This window comes from Astatotilapia calliptera, chromosome 10 (assembly GCF_900246225.1).
Source record: "Astatotilapia calliptera chromosome 10, fAstCal1.2, whole genome shotgun sequence".
In the NCBI taxonomy this organism is placed as follows: domain Eukaryota; kingdom Metazoa; phylum Chordata; class Actinopteri; order Cichliformes; family Cichlidae; genus Astatotilapia; species Astatotilapia calliptera.
In genome coordinates, this window is record NC_039311.1 from 23,204,454 (window position 1) to 23,226,136 (window position 21,683).

The 21,683-nt window shown below is 37.9% G+C and overlaps 1 protein-coding gene across 1 annotated transcript in view; it reads right to left on the bottom strand.

Moving 5' to 3' along the window:
- The window catches only part of fstl4 (follistatin-like 4), a 214,777-nt gene that overhangs the window by 21,407 nt on the left and 171,687 nt on the right, over window positions 1–21,683 (bottom strand). The window contains exons 7-12 of the mRNA XM_026182327.1: window positions 18,412–18,578; window positions 13,677–13,797; window positions 10,525–10,686; window positions 5,311–5,445; window positions 1,853–1,879; window positions 243–361 (exon numbers count right to left, since the gene is read on the bottom strand). Coding sequence (XP_026038112.1) covers window positions 243–361; window positions 1,853–1,879; window positions 5,311–5,445; window positions 10,525–10,686; window positions 13,677–13,797; window positions 18,412–18,578 — 731 coding nt within the window. The remainder of the gene's footprint in view (window positions 1–242; window positions 362–1,852; window positions 1,880–5,310; window positions 5,446–10,524; window positions 10,687–13,676; window positions 13,798–18,411; window positions 18,579–21,683) is intronic.

Below are 21,683 nucleotides of genomic sequence, written 5' to 3' on the forward strand. Positions count from 1 at the left end.
TGCCACACCTACTATAAAAAAGTGATGGAGAATACACTGAGTGGCATTCTTCTACCTCACACGTAATTTGATTTTAAAACACATCTGCTCAGCAGTGACAAACACCACCATCCTGAAATCTATTTAGTAAAATATAGAGGAAGCCTGAAACTCACCTATAGGTCACTCATTAGCTAATGGGCACTTTTTGTGTATTTTCTTCTTATTTAATTTATTTCATTATTAAATTCACATGCACTTACATAGGTAGCGACAATCCTCTCTGTCCGCTTCAAATGTCTCCGTATTTCACATTCACTAGGCTGAAGAAGAGTGATGCCCTCATCAGAAAACACGTAGAACATGTTTCCCACACTTAGCCCTAAAAGTCAAAACAAGCGGACAGGAAAACATATTGTCAATTTTTATTAAAAAAAAGGGAAGAAATACAAATTTAAAAAATCCAGCTCCCATCTTTTCTGTCATTTGTGATTGGCATTTAAATTTTCCTGCCAGAGGAGACACAGCAAGACGCCAGTTAGCATGTTAGCATGGATGGGCAGTATGTGACTGCCAGCTGTTTGACAGCGCTTACAAAGGCAATTTGTTCACAGTCTAATACAGCAAGAGACATAAATAAACACAATTTTTCACATGTATTCTGCTAAGTCTAAACAGCAGCTAAAAACATAGCAAGGACTCAGCAATCCTATGTTCCCTAACCCTAACAAATTATTAGTCCTTCACATATCATTATTCACACATATATACAGTGCTTAACAAATTTATTAGACCACCTAATAAATTAGAAGAAATTAATCAAGCATAAAGAAATCACTAAAATATTAAAGTCGCATCTTAATCAAAAAATAATGTGCTTTACTATTCTGTCTGCTTTTTGTAAAAACAGCAATTATGAAAAATTATAGAGCCCCAAAATAATTATAGTTTAGCAATAAATCTGTCAATTTGATCACTTTTTTAACCATTACATAAACTTAAAGATAAAGAAAGAAACTGTGGCATAAACGTTTCAGTGGGTGGTGGTCTAATAAATGTGTTAAACACATTGCATTCATATATAAATGCAAGCTGTATGCAAAGACAAAAACTAGTGGTTGATATTGATTTGTTAGACTATTAGGATATTGCTTTTTGCACAAAAGTACTGTGAGGTATCACACCATTTTTATTGCCAAGCAATTTAAAAAATGAAGCATAAACATGCAACATGAGTCATTAAAGCGGAAAAAAATATCTGCTCACTTACAACCCCCACTGTTAACAAGATACAAATACTTCAGTTCAAGAGCTTACACTGTATTCTAAACCACTCTGACTCTTTAAGTCCTGTGGTGAACATACTTTGTAGCAATGTATACAAAAAACCCAGATTTGATTCGTATTCTATTCTAAACCACAGTAAGTTTTTCAATGCGCTGCTACTAGAATGCACGTACTTGTGGTAATGCTGATGTGGTAATAATATTTATTCCATAAATACAGGATGGATTTATATACTGCTGAAAATCACAAGGCTGTTTTTCTTGCAGCGACCATGCTGGGTCTGTGGTATTATTTGTAAAATACATAAAATCCCTGCTTCTGTGCAAATGTTCCCCTTAGGTGTCCTGAAAAAAAATGTTAGAAAGCACACTAAGAAAAGGATGAAACACTTTGAGCATGCAAGGGAGGAAAACTTAAAGAAAAGTTTTGCTGGAAACAAAACAACTCTGAATCTTCTGGACAGGAGGGCAAACATCTTGGTAAGTCATAGCTAGCCAGCTGCAGGCCCTGCAGAGCTACAAACATGCACATCACATTTTCCTATTCACAAGAATGCAAAAGTGTTTTGAGAAGTGTTATGTATTACCTTCTTCTCTCCACAGAATGTTTGCAACTGCACAATCAGCCATTAAGCAAAAGGAAATGGAGAAAAAAAGGAGAGAAAAATATTATTCCAACCCAGCAAAATGCCTTCAGAAACAGGAGATAAGTTCTGTCATGCCATGTCGATCCAAAATACTATGTTTGACAGATACAAAATGTTCCTCACTACTGTTGACAGGTCATGCTTCCTCTTAGATCAAGACATAACTCTTGTCTTCAGAGAAGACGTGGTATCAATTATTCTGTTTAATTTTCTCTGACCCAGGAGCTCTTTTTAGGTATTGCTAACATGTCAAATGATGCAACATAATGAAAGACTAAAATTTTACAGAGAGCTAAAGTATTTAATTTGATAGGTTAAACCTGCTTAAAACTGAGATTACTCCATAAAAAAATGTAGTACCTCATAAAACCTGCTTTTCCCTTTATTGAAACATTTTAGATGACCCCAAAGAGATTTTAGGCAAAGAAATATGATCAGCTTGCATATTTATGCATGAAATTGTCATAAATAACAAGAAAATGCACAGATTTCTGTCAAAGGACTTATGATATTGTCAGTCTCTCAAGACCCATTCAAAGCCATAAAACCCCCACTGAGTTCATATTACAAAGAGCTAATTTTGGACAAGTTAATTGTCCTAGATAAAGTATATTTGGACCCTAACAGTTAATCTGCTGCCTTTCATTTGTCACTGACCTCACTATTTCCCTTGACAGTACCAACTGAAATGTTTAAATTGATTTAAACTCAATTTTATGGACTAACAAAAAGGTCAGTCTTAAGTGTTTCAGAAGTGTTCACAGAGATAAATGATCTTGCCTAAGGGATGGCAGTCTCAGAAGCACTTCATGTTGCAGCTCTGCTGTAAAGGCAAGATTGATAGATACCAGTCTGAGTGAAACACCTGACATTCCTTAAGTGCCCTGGTCAAAACTCAAAGACACCATAAGATATTTGAGGGAAGACCTAAAGGTGGCAGTTCACAGACGCCACCCATCTAACTTGATAGAGATTGAGAGGTTGTGATAAGGAAGGAAGGACTAAGCGAACTGCAAACGTCCATAGACTTAGCCAAGAAGGCACAAAGCGGTAACGGCTACTGAAGCAGCCTCCCACAACTCTTATATTTAAGAGTCTGAATACTTTATTCTGTAGAATTTAGTTTTTAATTTTTAATACATTTGCAAAATGTTCTCAGTTTGTCATGATGGTATTTCAAGTACAGATTAATAGGAGAAAACAGCAATTTTGTTTATTAGGAACAAAAATAAAACTCTTTAAAGTGCTTGAAAAGCAAAAGTGGTCTGAAAATCTCACAGTGACTGCTTTGCTGTGTGTGTTCACAGAGGGGGATCTCTTAACTGCAGACATGATTATTTTGCTAATACTTCTGGTATATTGTTCCTGTTCCCAGATAGGCTGACTGAACTATTCCCCACGAGCAGCTCTTTACTTCAGTGAATCAACCTCAGGAAAACACATTACAGACAGACACAAACCTACATGCTACTGTATTCTTCTGGCGTGGAGTTTTTGATGTCGCCCATAAAATCTGTTGTTTCCTACTATAAAAAATAATGGGGTCAAATAGAAGATTATTGTGCCTGACATTCATCTTTTATCCGTGCCACCCTGTCTCAGCAAACATCGTTGGCGATGTTTTCACAGTGTCTAGTCATTGCTGAAAAATAGTTTCAAAATAAAAGTTTGCAAAAACGTTACCACAACGTCAGTTTGAGTTATGTCTTCAATTTTAAGCTTAGACATTGTTGTTAGCTTTTCGAGTTAGAGAAGGTTTGAGTTTACTTATTATTTTCTACCTTCTTATCTTTTTTATTGATTAGAATAAAATGAGAAAACAAAATCACGTTATATGAACAGTTAGAAGAGATGAAACATCTCACCTTGAATATGACTCAAAACCACAGCCTTTTGAGTTTCATTCGTCTAGTTACCCCACTGAGGTAATCAACTTCTTGTTAAAAAAATAAGAGCATTCATAAGTCTATGATATTGAAATCATGGACAGGGAAGGGATAATTGTAAGGATATGATGCCACCAATTAAAATTAGATGCACAAAACCATAAACTTAAGCTTAAAAGTGGTGTTTATTAAAAACAGGGCTTAGTAATACTAGTCTGTCTCTTGTATTTGGACAGGTGTTCTGTGGACATCTGTTCAGGGCCATCGACAATCCATATGTCACTGAATAATTACATATGGTTTGCAGTAATCTAGTCTTTACTGTACTTCTCACTTTAATGATGCTCTGATGCAACCTCTTCTCTATGTGGAAACAAAGTCAACACCCGTTTGTCTATGATTCAGTTTTTACTGTTGTTCACAATCAGTTTTGACCATGGAGGTGATGTTGGGGTTTCAGCCATGTGTGGCTTTGGTGTGGATACGATACGATAGCTATATAGTGTTGTGGTTTGATCTTAATACTACTGCAAAAGAAATGTGGCTTTAAAGTGCAGCTGCTGAAATGCTGCTTCACTGTTGGTCTAATATGAATATGGTGATTCCTTCTTTATTTTTCTACCATCTGAAGGCATAGGGAATTGGCTCACTGTCAGCTGACATAAAGCAGTTTTGGTGCTTATTAGGTTCACCACTTACTGCATTAAAAATTTAGGAGATGCATGGAGCATTTGCTGACGCTTGTCTGCACAGGACAAATTTGAGCAAGCTTATTTTTTTTTTTAAATAATAGAGCTGTCCACATGTTGGTAAATGACTGTAATTTGTTTGTGCTATGTCTTTATTACATGTCTGAATTTTATTTCATTATACATGATGATCTGACAATCGTTTATTGTGGATGATGTTAGTCTTGTTCTAGCCTAGTCTGTATAAATAGGTATCGCTGTGCTAACTTTGCTTAGATTTCTCAACAATTAGTAAGTGCACCATCAAAAAAAAAACCCAAAACTGTTCAAAATTAGCATTTTGCTCTCGTCAAAATCAAGCTCCTGCCTTTCCTTTCTATTGAACATTCAAAGAGGCAGCAGTATAGACAGTGCATCCAGGTGAAGGCAGGCTTGTAACTGTAAGCACAATCAAAACGCTTTGTGAGCACAAAGACAATAAGAGTTCTTATCACACCACCTGTCCAAGGCTTAAACAAGTAGAAAAGCTTAAAATCAAAATATACTTGGCTGCTGGCTTAAACAGCAGAGTCCTTTTCTTTTACAGTAACCTTGCAGGTAGTGGATCCACATGAGCAGCAGTGGGAGGCGAACAGGCAAATTGACCAGTGTTGTTTCTGATCTCAGTGTCATCAGTACCTCAGTTCACCCTTCACAATACTTTCATGTCGGGAGTGATTTTTTCCAAAATATTATTTTCTAAGCTTTTCTTTTAGAGTAACTCTTATCAATTCAAATATTGACTTCTTACATAAATAGTGAACTGTGACTCTGTAGGACTTACGAGTCTTCTTAGCCGAATCTTCAACAAACAGAGACGAGATGTCCTCATCCACTCCCACTTCATTCTTGGCAATGCACGTGTAAGCTCCTGTGTCCTCGTAGCGGACGCTGCCAATAAAGAGTTCACTACCGTTCGCTAAAGAGGAGAGGAAACAAAATCAAACAGGTATACACATTACTGATGCAAAGCTACTATACACTACAACCATATTCAGAGTGTTTATTTTTTAAAAACAAACTTTTAAATTTATTCAACAAATTCGACATCTTCACTGTGTTAAAATTCTGTGATCGAATCATGAATATATGTGTGGTCGTGCATCTAACAGAAGCACAATGAACCAAATACAATAATAATGCAAGTAATGTGTCATCAAAGGTGCAGGGGAAAAGAGACTAAAGACACCTGGGAGCTATAAACCCCCCCCCACAGAGTTTGATCAATATTCTTGTGTCCACAGGCATTTTTTATCTCAATGAAATCAGAGACATTGTAGCTACATTGTAGCAGCATGTACAACTTGGTCAGACTCTCTTCTGGTCTATATCTGGTCGCTGTGGTTGATGAATACATTTAATAGTATTCAATCAAAATAATATACATTTATTATCCCACTATCCAACAACAGGTGTCCTAAATTAACAGTACTGGTTAATTTGACCAAAAATATGATATGACCAAAAATATTTATCACGATATACATTTGAAAATTTGCGATAACGATATAACTGACGATATAATTGACACTAGACAAAATACTTTACAACTCCTCAACTTTATTAGTGCAAAAAACAAACAAACATCAATGTATTTTACTTAACCAAGCAGCTGTTTTTTATGTGCATTAAAGTTATATAAAAGTTTAACAGTGCAAATGCAAATTCCTTGCTGACAGTTTAACCAAAAGGCATTTCCAGTGGAAACTGGCCGGCATATCCTCAGCATAACCATGTTTAATATCCACAAAACTTAAAAAGAGGTTATACACACACAATACAGTAATATTATGTTGAAGCGCAGTACGTATCACTCCGCGAGGCTCCTGCCTACGATAGCCATAATGCTCCGACAATCCATCAAAGTGCTGCGGGTTCGTAGCTTAGCAAAGTCGTACTAAAACATTTGACAGATTTTCGAGCGCCATGTACCACATAAAATCGTTTCGAGGTCAGTAAACACAGCCAGAATTCATACATAAGGCACACGGGATTATAATCTGTCGATTTTCAGAAAAATCAAAGGATTGATTTTAAGTGTGCCATATTTTCAAAAAAACACGGTAATAACGACGGCCCGCTAGCATGCTCTACCAAAAATAGTGCTTTGTTGTGTATCTGACGGATGAAAGCCAAACCAGTTCCACACCACTGAAGTTGCAGCATTTTTACAAACCAGTTCTGGTTCATCCGTTTCATTCAACGATCTGCTTTCGCTCTTCTCATTCTCCGTCGCCGCCATGCTTTTTCCGCCATGTGCGTATGAAAACAAAGGCACTGCGCATGCGGGTTTTACCCATATTCTATCGCAATATTTCATTTTCTAATCGTTGCCCAACATTATACCAGTATTACCGTGAACGGTATGATATGGCCCAGCTCTAGTACTAGTAACAACCAAAAAAATTTTTTTTACATTTCTGTAGTGGTAAATTAACCAGTATGCACTATAGTTTATATTGCTAATATATAATTATTGTTAAATTTTCAAATTTATTGTTTAAAAAAAGTTTTAAAAAAGTAAAGCACATTGCTATTTATTTAAATTAAGATACCTAATTACTTATTTACTATAATAGTTTTACTGGTTGTATGCTGCTGCACATACATGAGTTACAGTTTTTTCCCGTACATACGTGCAGCACAACACTGTTGCTCTCAAGTTTCAGAATCATATTCTGAATCGATAGCAACAGGTGATGCTGGTGACGTTTAGAGACAAAAGTCAACATCAGAGGTGAGCTCTCTGATGTTTCCTGCGGCATGCTGTAGCTTTGTGATCTAGAGCTGCACTCTGATCCTTCCTGTAGTACTTCGTTGATCACACAAGGGGGATTTGTCACAGTGGAGCTCTTACAATCCAGGATGTATAAAAACATTAAAGCAAGCTTTCATTTTCACCCCTTTCTATACATCACCTGACATAACATTTAGATAACATCAAACATAGGTACCATCCTTTTCCCTCACATATACAGGATACCATGTGTTCCACCTGCTAAAACTTAAAGCATTTTTAATGGAGGTCTTTCTATAGAATCCATAAACAACAATGCCGCACACAGCTTGTTAAAAAAAAGAGAAAAAAACAACAACTGTTCTTCATCTTAACCTTCTAATTCATGGCCAGTGGGTTAGGGAAAAAAAACAACACAGACATTGATGCAAAGCTTTTCACATTAGTGAAATGTCTTTTGGATTCTGATAATAATTCTCTTTTATCGGAGGAAATGCTTTGAAGTGACAGTGCCTTAAAGCACTTCTAACGTCTCATGGAATGAGACAGCACTTTAATTACTTCTAATTCATACTGATGTTCTGATCAATTCTTATTAAAAACCACTGAATCAAGCACTTAAATGAGTGTTTATATCCTCTGCATGTTTGCAGCGCCTGTGATGATGTGACTGGTTTTGTCTTAAGCTGAAGCGATCTCATTTTCTTAAACGGCTCCCCGCAGGATTACTGCATAGGTGAACAGGACATGTCACCTGATTCAGCAGCTCCTGTTAGCTTTATTGGGCTTTAAAGCACCTTTTAACTCACTGTTGTATTACATTTTTGCACACCACAAGTGAACTGCTTGACCTCAAGTAAGAAAGAGTAAATTAACCCTTTAAGACCTACCATAGAACCAAGTCCGCCAGAGCTTATATTATATTTTTACATGCTGTGGAGCCATTTTTGGGAGCATTTCAAGTTGCTATACATCAATACAACCATTACAGCCTAAATTTTAATAATATGTCGGCATTAAGTGCATAGTAATTACATAAATTGCAAAAAAGTGCAATAAACTACAAAAAAATTGAAAATCGTTTTTGCTTTTTTAACATATATTTCTAGTTAGAGAAATTTAAGAGGCTTATCCCTCAAAACTGTAAATACAAAAAAGTTGCACAAAATAGTTTCCCACCACAGGAAATTTATTTTGAGTGTCTTCATAGTTATATTTTTGAAATACACCAATTTTTATATACTGCAGGAAAAACTAAAATAAATATTATAGTGCAAATTTGCAAAAAAGCAGCATTTGCATCAAAATAAACTATTTCCAGCAGTGCAATATGAGTCCTAAGCATCCCAGAAACGACACAGAAAGTCATAAAGTCAAAGATAACTTTTAAAAACACCAGTAAAAGCTCATGAGGCCCTGATGGTAAAAAAACAAACAAACTACATTTCCGCGAAAATGACGTCACTTCCGGTTTCGGGCAGGTAATGGCGGACATGCAAAAGTTCGCGCTGACGTCTATTCCAACGTAGGAAGTGTTACGAACAGCTGATCGGATCGGCAAAGCGTGTTTCTGGAATATTATATTTTTGTTGCTGCAAGTGCTTTTTATGCAGTTTTTGCAAAAGTATATGTGGAAGGAAACCGTGACTTAGGACAAGCTGATGGCATAAGATGTAAGTACAACTCCTCCGGTTTCATATGCAAAAAATTTATTGCGCTAGCTTACATGGTTGCAGAGCTACCGGGATTTAAAAATAGTTACGCAAAACAGAGCGTGCCCGCTCCGACCGACTTTAAAGGGTTAAAAAAGGTTACATGACACGAGAGAGGCTGCACAGACACACACACACACAGTGATAGTAATTCATCAGTGGTCTCACTTAATGTGTTATCGGCTTCCATCGTGATGCTCTGTAGCCTTATAAATGCTGCTAAACAATTCAGATATATTCTTCAATTAATGCAGCTTAAGTAAGCTACCCTTGACCAACAAGGTAGGTGGTACAGAAATATATTGCCCCCCCCCCAAACACACACACACACACGCACACACACACACACTCCAAAAAAAGAGAAAAAACAATCCACTGACTCTTCTGGGTCAGAGGAATTATCTGTAATCTCACATGTTGAGATTTCCCTGCGTTTCCTGTTTGACAACAAACTAAATGACAGAAAATATGAGGCAGTGTTCTAACAGTGTTTTCAGCACTGCAGTACTTCCTTTACAGTTCAACTGTGGCTCGCAATCAATACTTCTTACTATCAGCTGTCAGTGCGTTGTTCAAATTTTACAGAAACCTATGAAAAAAATGAGGATAGGGGCAACACTTTATATTATCTTTATTAAACTCCCATCAATACAAGTGCGTTGTGGAAATAAAATGGTGAATTACTCTTCCTGTGCTTTGATCACTTTCTCCCCAACCACGGCCAGATTAAAAAAAAGGAACTCTGCGCTACATAATTTGCTTTTCCATGCTATTCTTTTCACTTACCTAGATGTTGTTTATTGAATAAGTACAAATGATCACTTTAAATAGGGCTGCTGCCCCTTTCTGCTGCCCATATTAGTTGGTAAATCTGAAACAGCAGCTACTGCAGTGTTTATACGGTGGTGAACCTTGCAGAACCTCCTTGTTTGAGTGTCTAAGGGTTGATAACAGGCTATTACCATAGGTAATGACCCACACACAGCCAATAAACTTTCCTTTAATGAGAACTAGGCCGTAAAAAGGGAAGTTGTGCTTCCTCTCTCTGATATTGAGAGTGTATCATAAAACAAAAAAGCCTTCTTGCCCAAATAAGTTGTTGCCGTCTTCTGTCACACAGTGTATTTCTTTTTATCTTCAATCTCCCATCTCATTCACCATCTAATAATAAGTATGTTTACATTGTCAGAGGAGCAAAAGGATGTAGTGAAAGAGGGCAGCTGAATTTCTTTTCAATCATGGTTTCATCACAGTGGTACAGAATGCAAATAAACTGAAAGTGTATGAGAAATTATTACTGTGGACAAGTGGAACCACTGGCTTTTCAATAAAAAAAAGTTGCTTAAATAAAATAGCAGCTTGAGTTTCAAGATTTGTTTTCATTAGTCTTATACATTGTGGTGGTTTATAAAGATTTATGCTTTTTCCATTGTACACTGTTGTTGCTGCGTATTGTGCACTTGGAAGAAATCACTTTACCACCGAGCTGTGACACACAGAGTCCACTAAAGCAAAAAATATGCTGATAGCAAAACACTGCAAAACTCACCTATGAGAGAGAGCTGTTTGGAGGATCTCGGCTGCAGATCCATGCCATTCTTCAGCCAAAGGAGTTTGGGATTTGGGATGCCGTCGGCGTGGCAGTGGAGGCTGGCAGATACGCCGGGCTCCTGAGCCTGTGTCTCTGGATAGACCAGGATCACTGGAGGGACTGGACGCATATACACAAAACCAAAAATACAAATGGAAATAGTAAAGCGGCAAGTGAAAACATAATTACACACTGTTTCATTGGTAGACCGTAACTCCTGGGGGAATATAACACAAACACCCACACACACAGTGGGCAGAGAGGAATTTGTCTCACCACAGCATGGAATATATTCACAAATAACAAGAATCCAAGAGCTCTGGGGCTGCTTTATTACAGCTTGAATCCTGCAAGAAATAGATGTCGGACGTATGTGTCACTTACCACCTCCTTTGGAGAAAGAGCCGTAAATAGATGTGGAGAAATTGAGGAGGAAAAATGAAATATGAAGTAACAGTTTACATGAACAGGTAAGATGCTGTTTTCGGATTATTGTGCTTTGCACATTTTGCACCGTGGGCCAGCTGTCAAATTCTGACAGACCCTTCCTCCAGGAGCTTACTCACCTCTCCCATTCAGCTTTCCTCATTTTTTAAATGTTAGCCCTTATAGCTCTTTTTCTCTCCTGTTCCTGTGTTTAAAGTGCTGTGCAAAAGTCTTGAGCCACCCTTTGGTTCTTTTCATTTTCAAAGAGCCAGACGTTCTTGTAATCTTTCAAAAAAGGCAAGTAACTCGAGGGATGAATCAGTGTTGTGTCTACGCATCCAGAAAATGTAGCCAAGAACCAGTTTTAAATGATATCTTTAGGCACTCTTGTTATTTTGCAGCCTGTTGTAAAAGAACATAATTTCTTTTGTTGAATCTATGAAAAATGACAAAGCAGTCTGACAGGAAAAAAATAGTGTTTTTGGCCAATAAGGTAATTCAAATATCTAAATATTTGGCATATTTTGGCATGGCGTGTAGTGTGTCCTCACAACGCATTGAAGAATCATCTTCAGTAGATGATCAGTATCTGAAAGTCATGTTCTTAAGAAACATGAAAATTTTTTAGCAAAGACCTCACAAAGGACCCGACAGATGCATCTGGCCCTTCACTTGATCTCTTTACTGGTCGCCCATGCCTCTAGAACCTAGAAATGGTCTCAGTGCTGTGTTTCAGGCAGTGGTGTTGGTGACCTTGTCAAGGTTAATGGAGTTACGAATATAGAAAATCTGCATCAGATTTTGATCCACCATACAATGGCATCTGGAAAGCATCTGATTAGCAATAGCTTCTGTTTTTAAGCATGACAGTGATTCCAAACACACTGGCAATGCAGTAAAAGCATACCTGGATAGGGAAACACACAGTGGAACAATACAAGTCATAGATTGACACAAAAGAACCAATTTCCAAAGAGGAGCTTTGAATGTCTTTTAAGAAGCCTGGAGAACAATTCCTAAAGACCTCCAAGTTTTGGTATTGACTTCCACGCTCTTTACAATTGTCCAAACTCTGTTTTTTGCCTTATATACTGTGTTTCCATGTATGTTTGCAGACGTTTGAATAAATCACCGAATCTCTGTGTTGTTTTCCTCACAAAGTATAAAGGTTAAAAAGAGTTTCTTGAGACTTTTGCACAGTATTGTTTGTCTACCTCAAATCCAACATTGTAATGACCTGCCTTATCATCCTACAAAACAAACATATGATGAACTCCTTCTTGCCAAAAGTATCTATAATATAGTCTGTATGTGACGTTAACTGTTCTGTTTCATTACCAAAACAGCACTTAACTAAACCAACCCTTTCTCTTCTTTCAACATTACTAATGTTTTTAACTTTTTGACATTATTAATGTCAAAGATTTCATATATACTTCTCTTATACTGTCATACTACAGGGTACGGCCACGGCTACTTTACCAATACTAAAGCTGCAATATCATCATTCCTCTCACCAAAGAAAAGAAAGCACAACAGGATACAAACCGCCCACTTAGTATAATGTGGCACTTGGCTCATTTCCAATGCACCTTATCTCACCTTGTCATATCTTATTTGAAATACCTTGAATCCCTAACACAAACATTTGGTAATTGCTCTTTCCTGATCACTCGCCCTTCAGTCCCCCTGTCTGTCTCCATGACTCCCTTCACATCACTCCCCCTCCCTCCTTTTTTCCGACGATTCCACAAAAAATACCAAAACAAAAACAAGACAAAAAAAGGACCCATTGTGATCCCTCCATCGGAAGAGGCTTAGTTTAATCATTTGTATTCCGCGTTTGAGGCTGAATACATTCAGATTCAAAAACAAAAGCACAGTTTAAGGGGGTCACCTTTGTTGTGCTACAGGTGTGGAGCTTTAAACTTTCTCGTAGGTTTTTCTTTCGAGAGATGTTGAGTAAAGTATAACAGTAGCAGAGACGAATACTCTAATTTCGGTAATTATTATGAGTGAGGCAGCGCTTTGATAACTTCACTGGTGTTCTGTGTTTCTGCTGGTTTCTAAATGAATACCAACGTAAGTAGCTTTTATCCACTGCACAGAATCAGCTGAATAGGCTGCATGCACTCACATTTCATTTGCAGCCTAATATGAAATTATGTTTTGCTCTTTGGCAAGAGTTACTTTGATGCAATGCTCCGTGTGCCCTTGTCTCCCGAAGCTCTTGTATGAACCATGCTACTTAAAAGACACTTCATCTTTGCGTTTTGCCTTTTTTTGTCATATATGAAATTAAATTTGATATCTTTTGCTTTTTGTTCTTCGTCAGGCAAACACTTTTATTTGTTTGACGTTTGCTAGACAAACACTGGAATAGATAAATCTTCATTAAATAGCTTCCTGAACAGAATGATTAGTTATTGGGAACATTATTCGATGGTGAGCCCTAGCTCCAGATAAACAGACTAACAAGACAGACAAAAAATGATGCAACACACAAAGTTTTTTCAGTTCATTACAACCTTTGCTGTACTTTTGGAATCATTGTTATGCTACTAAATTGATGTGAGACCAGCAAGACAACTTCCTGATGATATCCAAACACTAAATGCCATCAATTTTTTTCCCAGAATTTTGTCCACATCACCACTGTAAGTAAGAAATGAGCTACTACTGACCATTCACCTGGAGCACATGTGTCTGATAGAGGTCTTCATAGCCGTAGGCATGGCAACTGTAGTTTCCCATGTGGATGGTTGTCACCTTAGTGATGTACAGGGAGCCATCATCCCCAAAGTCCTGAGATAGAGGGAAGAGATGGATGAGTAAAATTAAGTGAGAAAAGAGGCAAAAAGGCAAATGCGGTGAGAGGGCGTGAAAAGTAAGGAAGAAGCGGGAGGAAAATTAAAGATGGAAAAAGAAGAGTGGGAGGTGTTGGAGAGGGAATACCGGTGAAGAATGGGGTGCAGAAAACATCCACGGGGAGTGAGGTGGAAAAATGAAGGTATCTTGATAGAATAAATAGGGATGCTTGAAGGGAACAGAGAAAGCAGGCACACAACAGCAGGGAGTGATGGGAAAAGACAGCAGAGAAAAAGAGTGATGCGAAAAGGACGAGAGACCATGAATCAACGGTTTCCCTGTTGAGCTGAAGCAGGCAACAGGGAATTTGATCCTCCTCTCTCCCTCATCACACTGCCTCAGCCTGATAAATGGCAAGGGTTAAAAATATAAAGCCCATTAGGTTGATGAATGGAGCGGGTTGTTGTTGGTGCAGCATGCGACAGTCACCAGGGGGTTTCCAGCCACAGCTTAGGGTGGATTAAGGCATTAAATAGTTTGCTGTCCCACCAAGTGGCAGAGCAGATGTCCTGATGCAGCTCTGTCATGACATGGAAACCACAAATGGCAGCTCTTCCTTTTCTCTTTTCCTTTTTTGAGGGCTCTAGAAATTAATGTGACCTGACAAGGGGGCGGCGTTGTGACAGGAAAAATGTGAAATGATTTTCCCGTAAGATAGATGGAGGAACTTAGGCAGCCTTTCAAGTTCAGGATTTACAATTAAGAGAAGAGACAGCGCTACACTGGCAAGGACAATTAAAACTGAATGGGCCACTCGGACTGCAAAGTAGGACTGTAGTACAGTAAAAAAAAAAAAACAAGGGACTGAGGATGGCGGTCTCCTAAAACTGACTCAGTTGAGGTACCTTGGATTTTATCTTCAGTTTGTCAGCTGAAATTATGTTTTGGTTGGCTGTAAACTTCAAAGTAAGTCACATTTATCTGTGATACGGGTCATATCACAGATGAGTGATCTTAGGCACTAAAATGTAAACCATAAGGCTTAACATGTGTTGATGCAATGCTCTGCAGGTCCACTTGACTGTAGTGCAACTGGGCAGACATCGTAATGGTTAAATATAAGATTTTCTTTTAGAGGAAACAATTCAAGTCCAAGGTAAAATAAATTAAAACCCCGTTTTTCATCTTTGACTAATACATTTACATGGTGATGACCAAGCCTGCATTGTCTCTGGGTAGCTGGTGCTATTACTGCCTAAGAATAAATGGGAGAGACCTGGCCTGCAAACCTCATCATAACGTAATTGTATTAGCCGTTAATCTTTGAGTTTGTGAAATGTGCTGATGACACATGGACACAGAATTAAAAAAAGGTGTTGGAGAAAAATTACAGGGTTTTATTACTATTCAAGGAAAATTACACACTTGAATAATAAGAGCAGTCCCAGAGTTACACAGAAAGATGGTCAGTGGCCACATTCAAATTAATAGATCTTAAATCACTCGCGGAAATTATTCCTTTCACATGCAAAACTAAATCAGAGTCTCCTTTGGTTTGTTCTCTAATGATAATCATCATTAATTTACCTTGATATACAGAATAGAGCCGAGTAGTACTATAGTAGTAGTAGAAGTAAGTATCTGCTTCTATATCTGTTTAATACATGTTAGCAATGCATATGGAAGCTCTCTATTAACTTTTTTTTGATGAAATATAGCTAATTTCATTTCCCAATAATCAGTTTCCTATCGCAGCACTTCATATGAACTGAAAACTGAATCCACCCATATACACAGTGCGTTACTTTTTGGGGGCACAAAATGTGAAATGCCTTTTTTGTGATCGCTGGTGAAAGCACTGAGAAAGAAGCTCAACGGAAAGAGAAAAATATGGGCAAAGCTAAAAAAAAAAGAAGAAGAATAGACTGACTGTGATAGAGGCTCAGCTTTCTGGTTTCAATGAGGTTATATATGCCAGAGAGCAGGACTACTTCAAAAACTATCAAATAAAACTTCTGAAAACAATCCTGTTTCCATTCTGCGCAGCTCAACAGGAGAGAAAGGTGTGCTGAAAGGACTTCGACAGGAGAGTAATGTCCCGTCCCTCCTTTCGCTGGTCACCTCACAGAACCACTGTGGTCCAAATCAACTTGTACAAAATGCTACACAATAAAAATAAAAAGTCTCAAAAAGACAATAGATCTGTGTTTGTTTCTAACACCCTGCCCTTTTTTGATGCAATTTAACTGTTCTTACATATGAGGTTTAAAGGGAAGTTTGCCTTGGAAAATCTATTCAAAGCTGCCCTGCATATGGATATTAAATGCATAGATTTCTATTATAGTCCTGTATAAATTGCAAGAACATGTGCACATGTTGAGATGAAATATACCCTGCATCAATGAGATACAAAATCCTAGCATAAACTTGAATATTTACCTTTAGCCCTTTATGAACTAATTTATTTGGATGCCTACATTTTCATTACTTAATGGCTTCTTTATCTTTCGTTTAGCCAGGAAGTCACTTAATCTCCAGAGATGGCTGTCCAAACTAGCTTAATTGACCAGTTGGCCACAAAAACTTGGCACGTTGCATTAAGTATGCAATTTCTCTTGTTCTTTCTGGCACCGACATCCAGTGTGTGCAGAATAACACAAAATATTAAGAAGCTCCACACGCAGAGGTTATCCCTTTCATTAATTCTGGGATTTCGTTTTTAAGCTTCAAGTTTGATTTGAGTGACTAAAAAGGAAGCCAAACAAACTCAAGCTTCCTCTCCCACCATTTAGATCACTGTGCTCTGTGAAAATTCATTATGCCCGGTCAAAAACCCCAAGGGACCTCTGTTGCCATCACCTCTCCTCCAGTCTCCACCTCAACACTTGACATTGTTTATCCGCTCATCATCACAGCGGACCAACAAGGCTGCTCATTAACATGCAATTAGTGAATTGTGATCCGGTTGTGGATAAAGCAAGGCCGGCACTGCGCTGTCACCTGTGCAGATGTGTCTAAACAGGAGCATGGCGACATAGTTCATTAAGCACTGAGCGAGGTATAATTGCACCATTTCATGGAGGGTGCGAGGGAATCGTTGTTTTCTTTATTTAATTCCTCTCCTTGATTTTTGTCCCCGTCCTGCCCTGTTTTGGTTTCTCAGATGCTGGTGGATTATTAGGTGGGGTCGCGTGATAAGAGGTTCCGTTAAATGAAGAGCACGGGATTCTCTGCACACCTTCCATCATTTCAGATCCCCGATGAGCATTTTATAAGTATCACAAGCAGTGTGTGAATACAAAAAGAAAACAATATGCTAGTGATTAGAGACTAACTGAAAAACTCCCAGAACTCTTAACGCTTTTACAGCAACGATGTGATTTTCTAATTTTAAAAAGTGTTAATAGACTTTCTGGTTTCAATCCATGTGAAGAGCCCCCCGACTGTGCCCCCATGCTGCTGAAGTTTACCAAATATTAATTAGGCGGTCCACTCAGAAGAACCTTTGGCAGACAAACACGCTCACATGCTTTAAGGTTGTGCGTGTGCATTCTATTTAAGTCGATGTCAAGACTGATAAATATGTTTTATAAAGTAACTACAGGACTTATGTAATTGTAGAGAGTTTCCTCATGAGTGCCTGGGAATTTTAACCAGCACAGTTTTACTAATATGTTTTTATATTTACACAGATCGCTCATAGAACTCTCAACCTCATTTTCAACAGTAGATACACAGCAAACAGAAAGTTGGCAACTATAGATGGTAAAGACATTTAATTAACTGGCAGTTGAAGAATCAAATATTTGTATCTATGGTCAGAAGAAACAAAGCAGATGAAAAGTAGGTGGTAAATTTTTGCTTGCTTCTACTACAACAGCTTATAATTATGGAAGCCCGTTTCCACCACTAAAAAAGAAACAAAAAAGTATCCATAACTCAAAATTTCAAGTTATTTTCTCAAAATTTTGAGTTATTTTCTCAAAATTTTGAGTTAGCTCTGCCAATCAGTAATCTACGTGAATAACGTCATTTTCTTGTTACCCGGAAGGATATGGCACAAAGGAATGCGCACTCAAAACCAGATTGTAACAAATTGGCACTTTTGAGAGTACGTTTGCTGATAGCAACTCCATGTGATTCAGCTAATGACACAAGGATTTCATCATTTGTGAAGCAACGCTGAAAATACTCAGCAATCTGTGCATTCATGATTGGCTATAATACTGGTAGCTTAGCTGTAGCATTTGTAGCTGAGGGCTGCAGCTTCCGGGTAACAAGGAAATGACGTCATTCACATAGATTACTGATTGGCAGCGCTAACTCGAAATTTCGAGTTAATAAATCAAAATTTCAAGAAAACAACTCAAAATTTTGACTTATGGATTCTTTTTTTTTTAGTGGTGGAAACGGCTTCCATATATAATACCTGACTTACACAAGCAGTTTATGTACAAAACCTTATCCGCCAATAAAAATCAAACAACCTCAGTTTTTAACTGCTTATAGCCATAAAGAACCAGCAACTTGACTTTGTAGTTGTGTAGTTTGCAGTTGCGCACCAACAACCACAAATAATTACATCAACCAAGGAAAAAGACATGAACTCACATTGATGTCCTCCAGGTCCAAGAAGTTTAAGATGATGCCATTCCTCTTCCAGATGACTGGTGGGCGCAGCGTCCCCTGGATGGCGCAGGTGAGGACTGCACTTAGGCCCACTGTTACTGTGGAGACGCTGATTCGCTGGTCCTCGGCCAGGCTCAGCTGGACAACCTCTGTTCAAATGAGAGCATGAAGGAAAATAATTTGCGGTTGGCAGAGAAAGAGACAACAGTAAGAAGAAAGGATTGAGAAAAAGGGGAAGATGGAGAAATAACGAGAAAAAATCACAAATCTGAATGAGTGCTGATGAATTGGAACTATAGCCAAGCTGAACACATTTCTAAGCATTCATCTCATTACAAGTGGACCGAGGAGGATAAACAGCTGTCCGGCTGTGAAGGATATGCAGTATGAAGAAAGGCCACATATCAGAGGACACGCAGCCAGCCAAATATCATTCTTCTCATTAAGGGAAATTTATGTTCATTGAAATGGCCGTCCAATTCAATTCACCTTTACGGCAAATTAAGAATTATTCTTCTCTGTTCCCGCTGGCGCTATAAATAGTATCTGTCGCCAAGATGTGTGGCCAGGCACCAAATCTACATGGTCCCAGTAAGACTTTGAATCCAAAAGCTTCATCATATACTTTGTACTGTCTTAAATGTAGTCTGGGTCATGGGATATGTTATAACACGAAACATGTATTTTAAACCATTAAATATATTGTGTGGCCTGTATTGCACCACACCACCTCATTATTTGCTTTCCAGTTTTTGTATCGGTTTAAAGTTGATGCATGTATGCCTGCTGCCAAAAGATATTATGTGTATCTGCAATTCATTTGAGTCACAACTGACATGATACGTGATCCCACGTCAATACTGGCTCAGGAAACAATTCAATAAATGTAAGTAACACAGATACCTGACAAAAATCTCAGTGGAGCCAACTGAGAGCAACAATCAGCTAATCACCTCATGTGTAACACACACACACACGATTTTATCAACTGATCCTGTTACATGACTTTGCAGCACTGAAATAGTTATAGAAAGGGTATCACACTGAGGATACACTGATGCGAAAACACACAAAAAATACTATTACTGGAATCCCTGATGACGCTAAAGACCAAATGCAATCACATAATATTACAGACTAATTAGCATATTTTAATTGTTAAACATTGCTAAATATAAGGTAGTTAATATAGTTAAATATAAGGAATAATTTGAGTCCATTAGACTTCCTGACCTATGTAAAAGCAACATTTATTTAGACACCATTGCAATTCATTTACTTTTTCTACCAATATTAGTGAACAATAGATTTATGGATATTCTCTTTCATGTTCTGTGGCATCTAACAGTGGTTTCTAGTGTAATTGTTATTCAGCACGTTACTGCCCGACTTTGACAGTAGTGTCATTTATTTATTGCAGCTGCTAAAATTAGTGAAGCATTACAAACTTGAAAGTATCTGCCTGCCATGGAGCTTCTTTTAGATCCAAAAAAAATGTTGAGGAACTGATTAAGAATAAACTAAACTTAGTGTGATGACATATTTTTACACACCTGACATTTTGCTATCACAGCTATCCGAATGCTTGTAGAGAAAAAAAATGATTAAAGTTTCCTAACTTCAGCTTCCTCTCCATGTATTCAATCTATCATAACATGCAGTATCATAACACATAGACCTACATGAAGAAAAAGACTAGAACACTCCTAAATTCCTGACTGAATAACAGTGGTGAGGCCAGCATCACAACAAATCGCCATTTTGACATCCACCAGGAACAATATTTCATTGTCCAAACAGACTTCAACGAGATGGCTAAGAGACTTTGAAATGTTTCTTGGGGAACTTGCTTGTCTGGAATCCGACTGTGACAAACCCTGTTGTAAAAGACCCCGGGATATTAGCTGTCTGTTTCACATAGCTCTCCAGATGATAGATATATCCATGCTGACAGCTCGGTCTGTCAGTGATATTTCAGAATGCCTTGGGTACAGTACACTGCCAGGTCCAACAAAGTTATAATTCAGCAGATCAGTAATTTGGGTGGCAGAACAGGCTTTGAGTGCCATGTGGACAGATGAGGGATGAAATGCATTGATCTGACATGGCTTGGAGGGGTGATTTCAGGTGGTACAGTGAATTTCAAGTAGACCACTGCTCACACTGAATTTAATACAGTGCATTGGAAGCAAGACCTGTGTAGCTTGCTGTGTGTTTATGCAATGAATGCTCACTCTTAAGACAGACGCAACCATCAATACATTATTTAAGGGTAGAGTTAAAAAGTCTCCATGTTCATTTATGAAATGTAATTAATATGAATTATGTGCAGAACAGCTACAGTTTATACAAGCAATAAACTGTAGTCTAGTAACTGACTTAACACACACTCGTAGATTTCCTTATCAAGATATAATATCAAAGATCTGGTCCTCAAACACAGCAGCAAATCAGCTAAAAACAAAAAATAATCAAGGTGATGCAAGTGCCGAGCCAAAGTCCAAACCTTAACCTGGCTGACGTCCTGTAGCCTTAAGAGAGCTGTGCACAACAAAAGTGTGCAAATTTTCCTCCAAATCAATGCGAGATACTGATAAAATCATACGAAAAACAATTGCTGCAACTTGTTGCTGCCAAAGGCGTCTCCACAAGCTCCTAAATCACGGTGTGTATTAGTTTTTCAGACTCTATTTCTTCATTTTGGCAGTTTTTGTTATTTGTCACGAGTTGTTGTCCACTAGAGTTTGGTTTTAAATAATTTGAAATTTAATAAAGACCAGATGACGTGATATGTCCTAATAGATAAAACCAGAAAATGGATTAGGATGTTCTTTCTTTTCAGCATAACTGCATATTGAGGCTGTTAACTCCAAGTTTGTAATCAGTTTAATTCCACAGACAAATTCTTGCTATAAGAACTAACTGCGTACTGAGGAAAAGGGGAAAATAAGAAAACTGGTTGCACTAGTATGCTGTGTTTGTGTACTTAAATCTCTGTTTGAGGACTACATCAGGTATAGGTTGGTGAATTTTAGATAGCACTGTTTTTATCTCGTTTTGGAATGAATACCTTCAATCCATCCTGTCAGAAAGCAATATGGCAGCGGTGAAAAGATAACCTTCGAAGCCCTAAAGCAAGGCAGTTACCTTGCTGTTTGCAAACCAAATCAAATAGAAAATGCACCGTCAATCCATCGGCGGCTGTGTTTAGATGTTTCTGCCAAACATCATCACATGAGGTCAATCTAAACTTT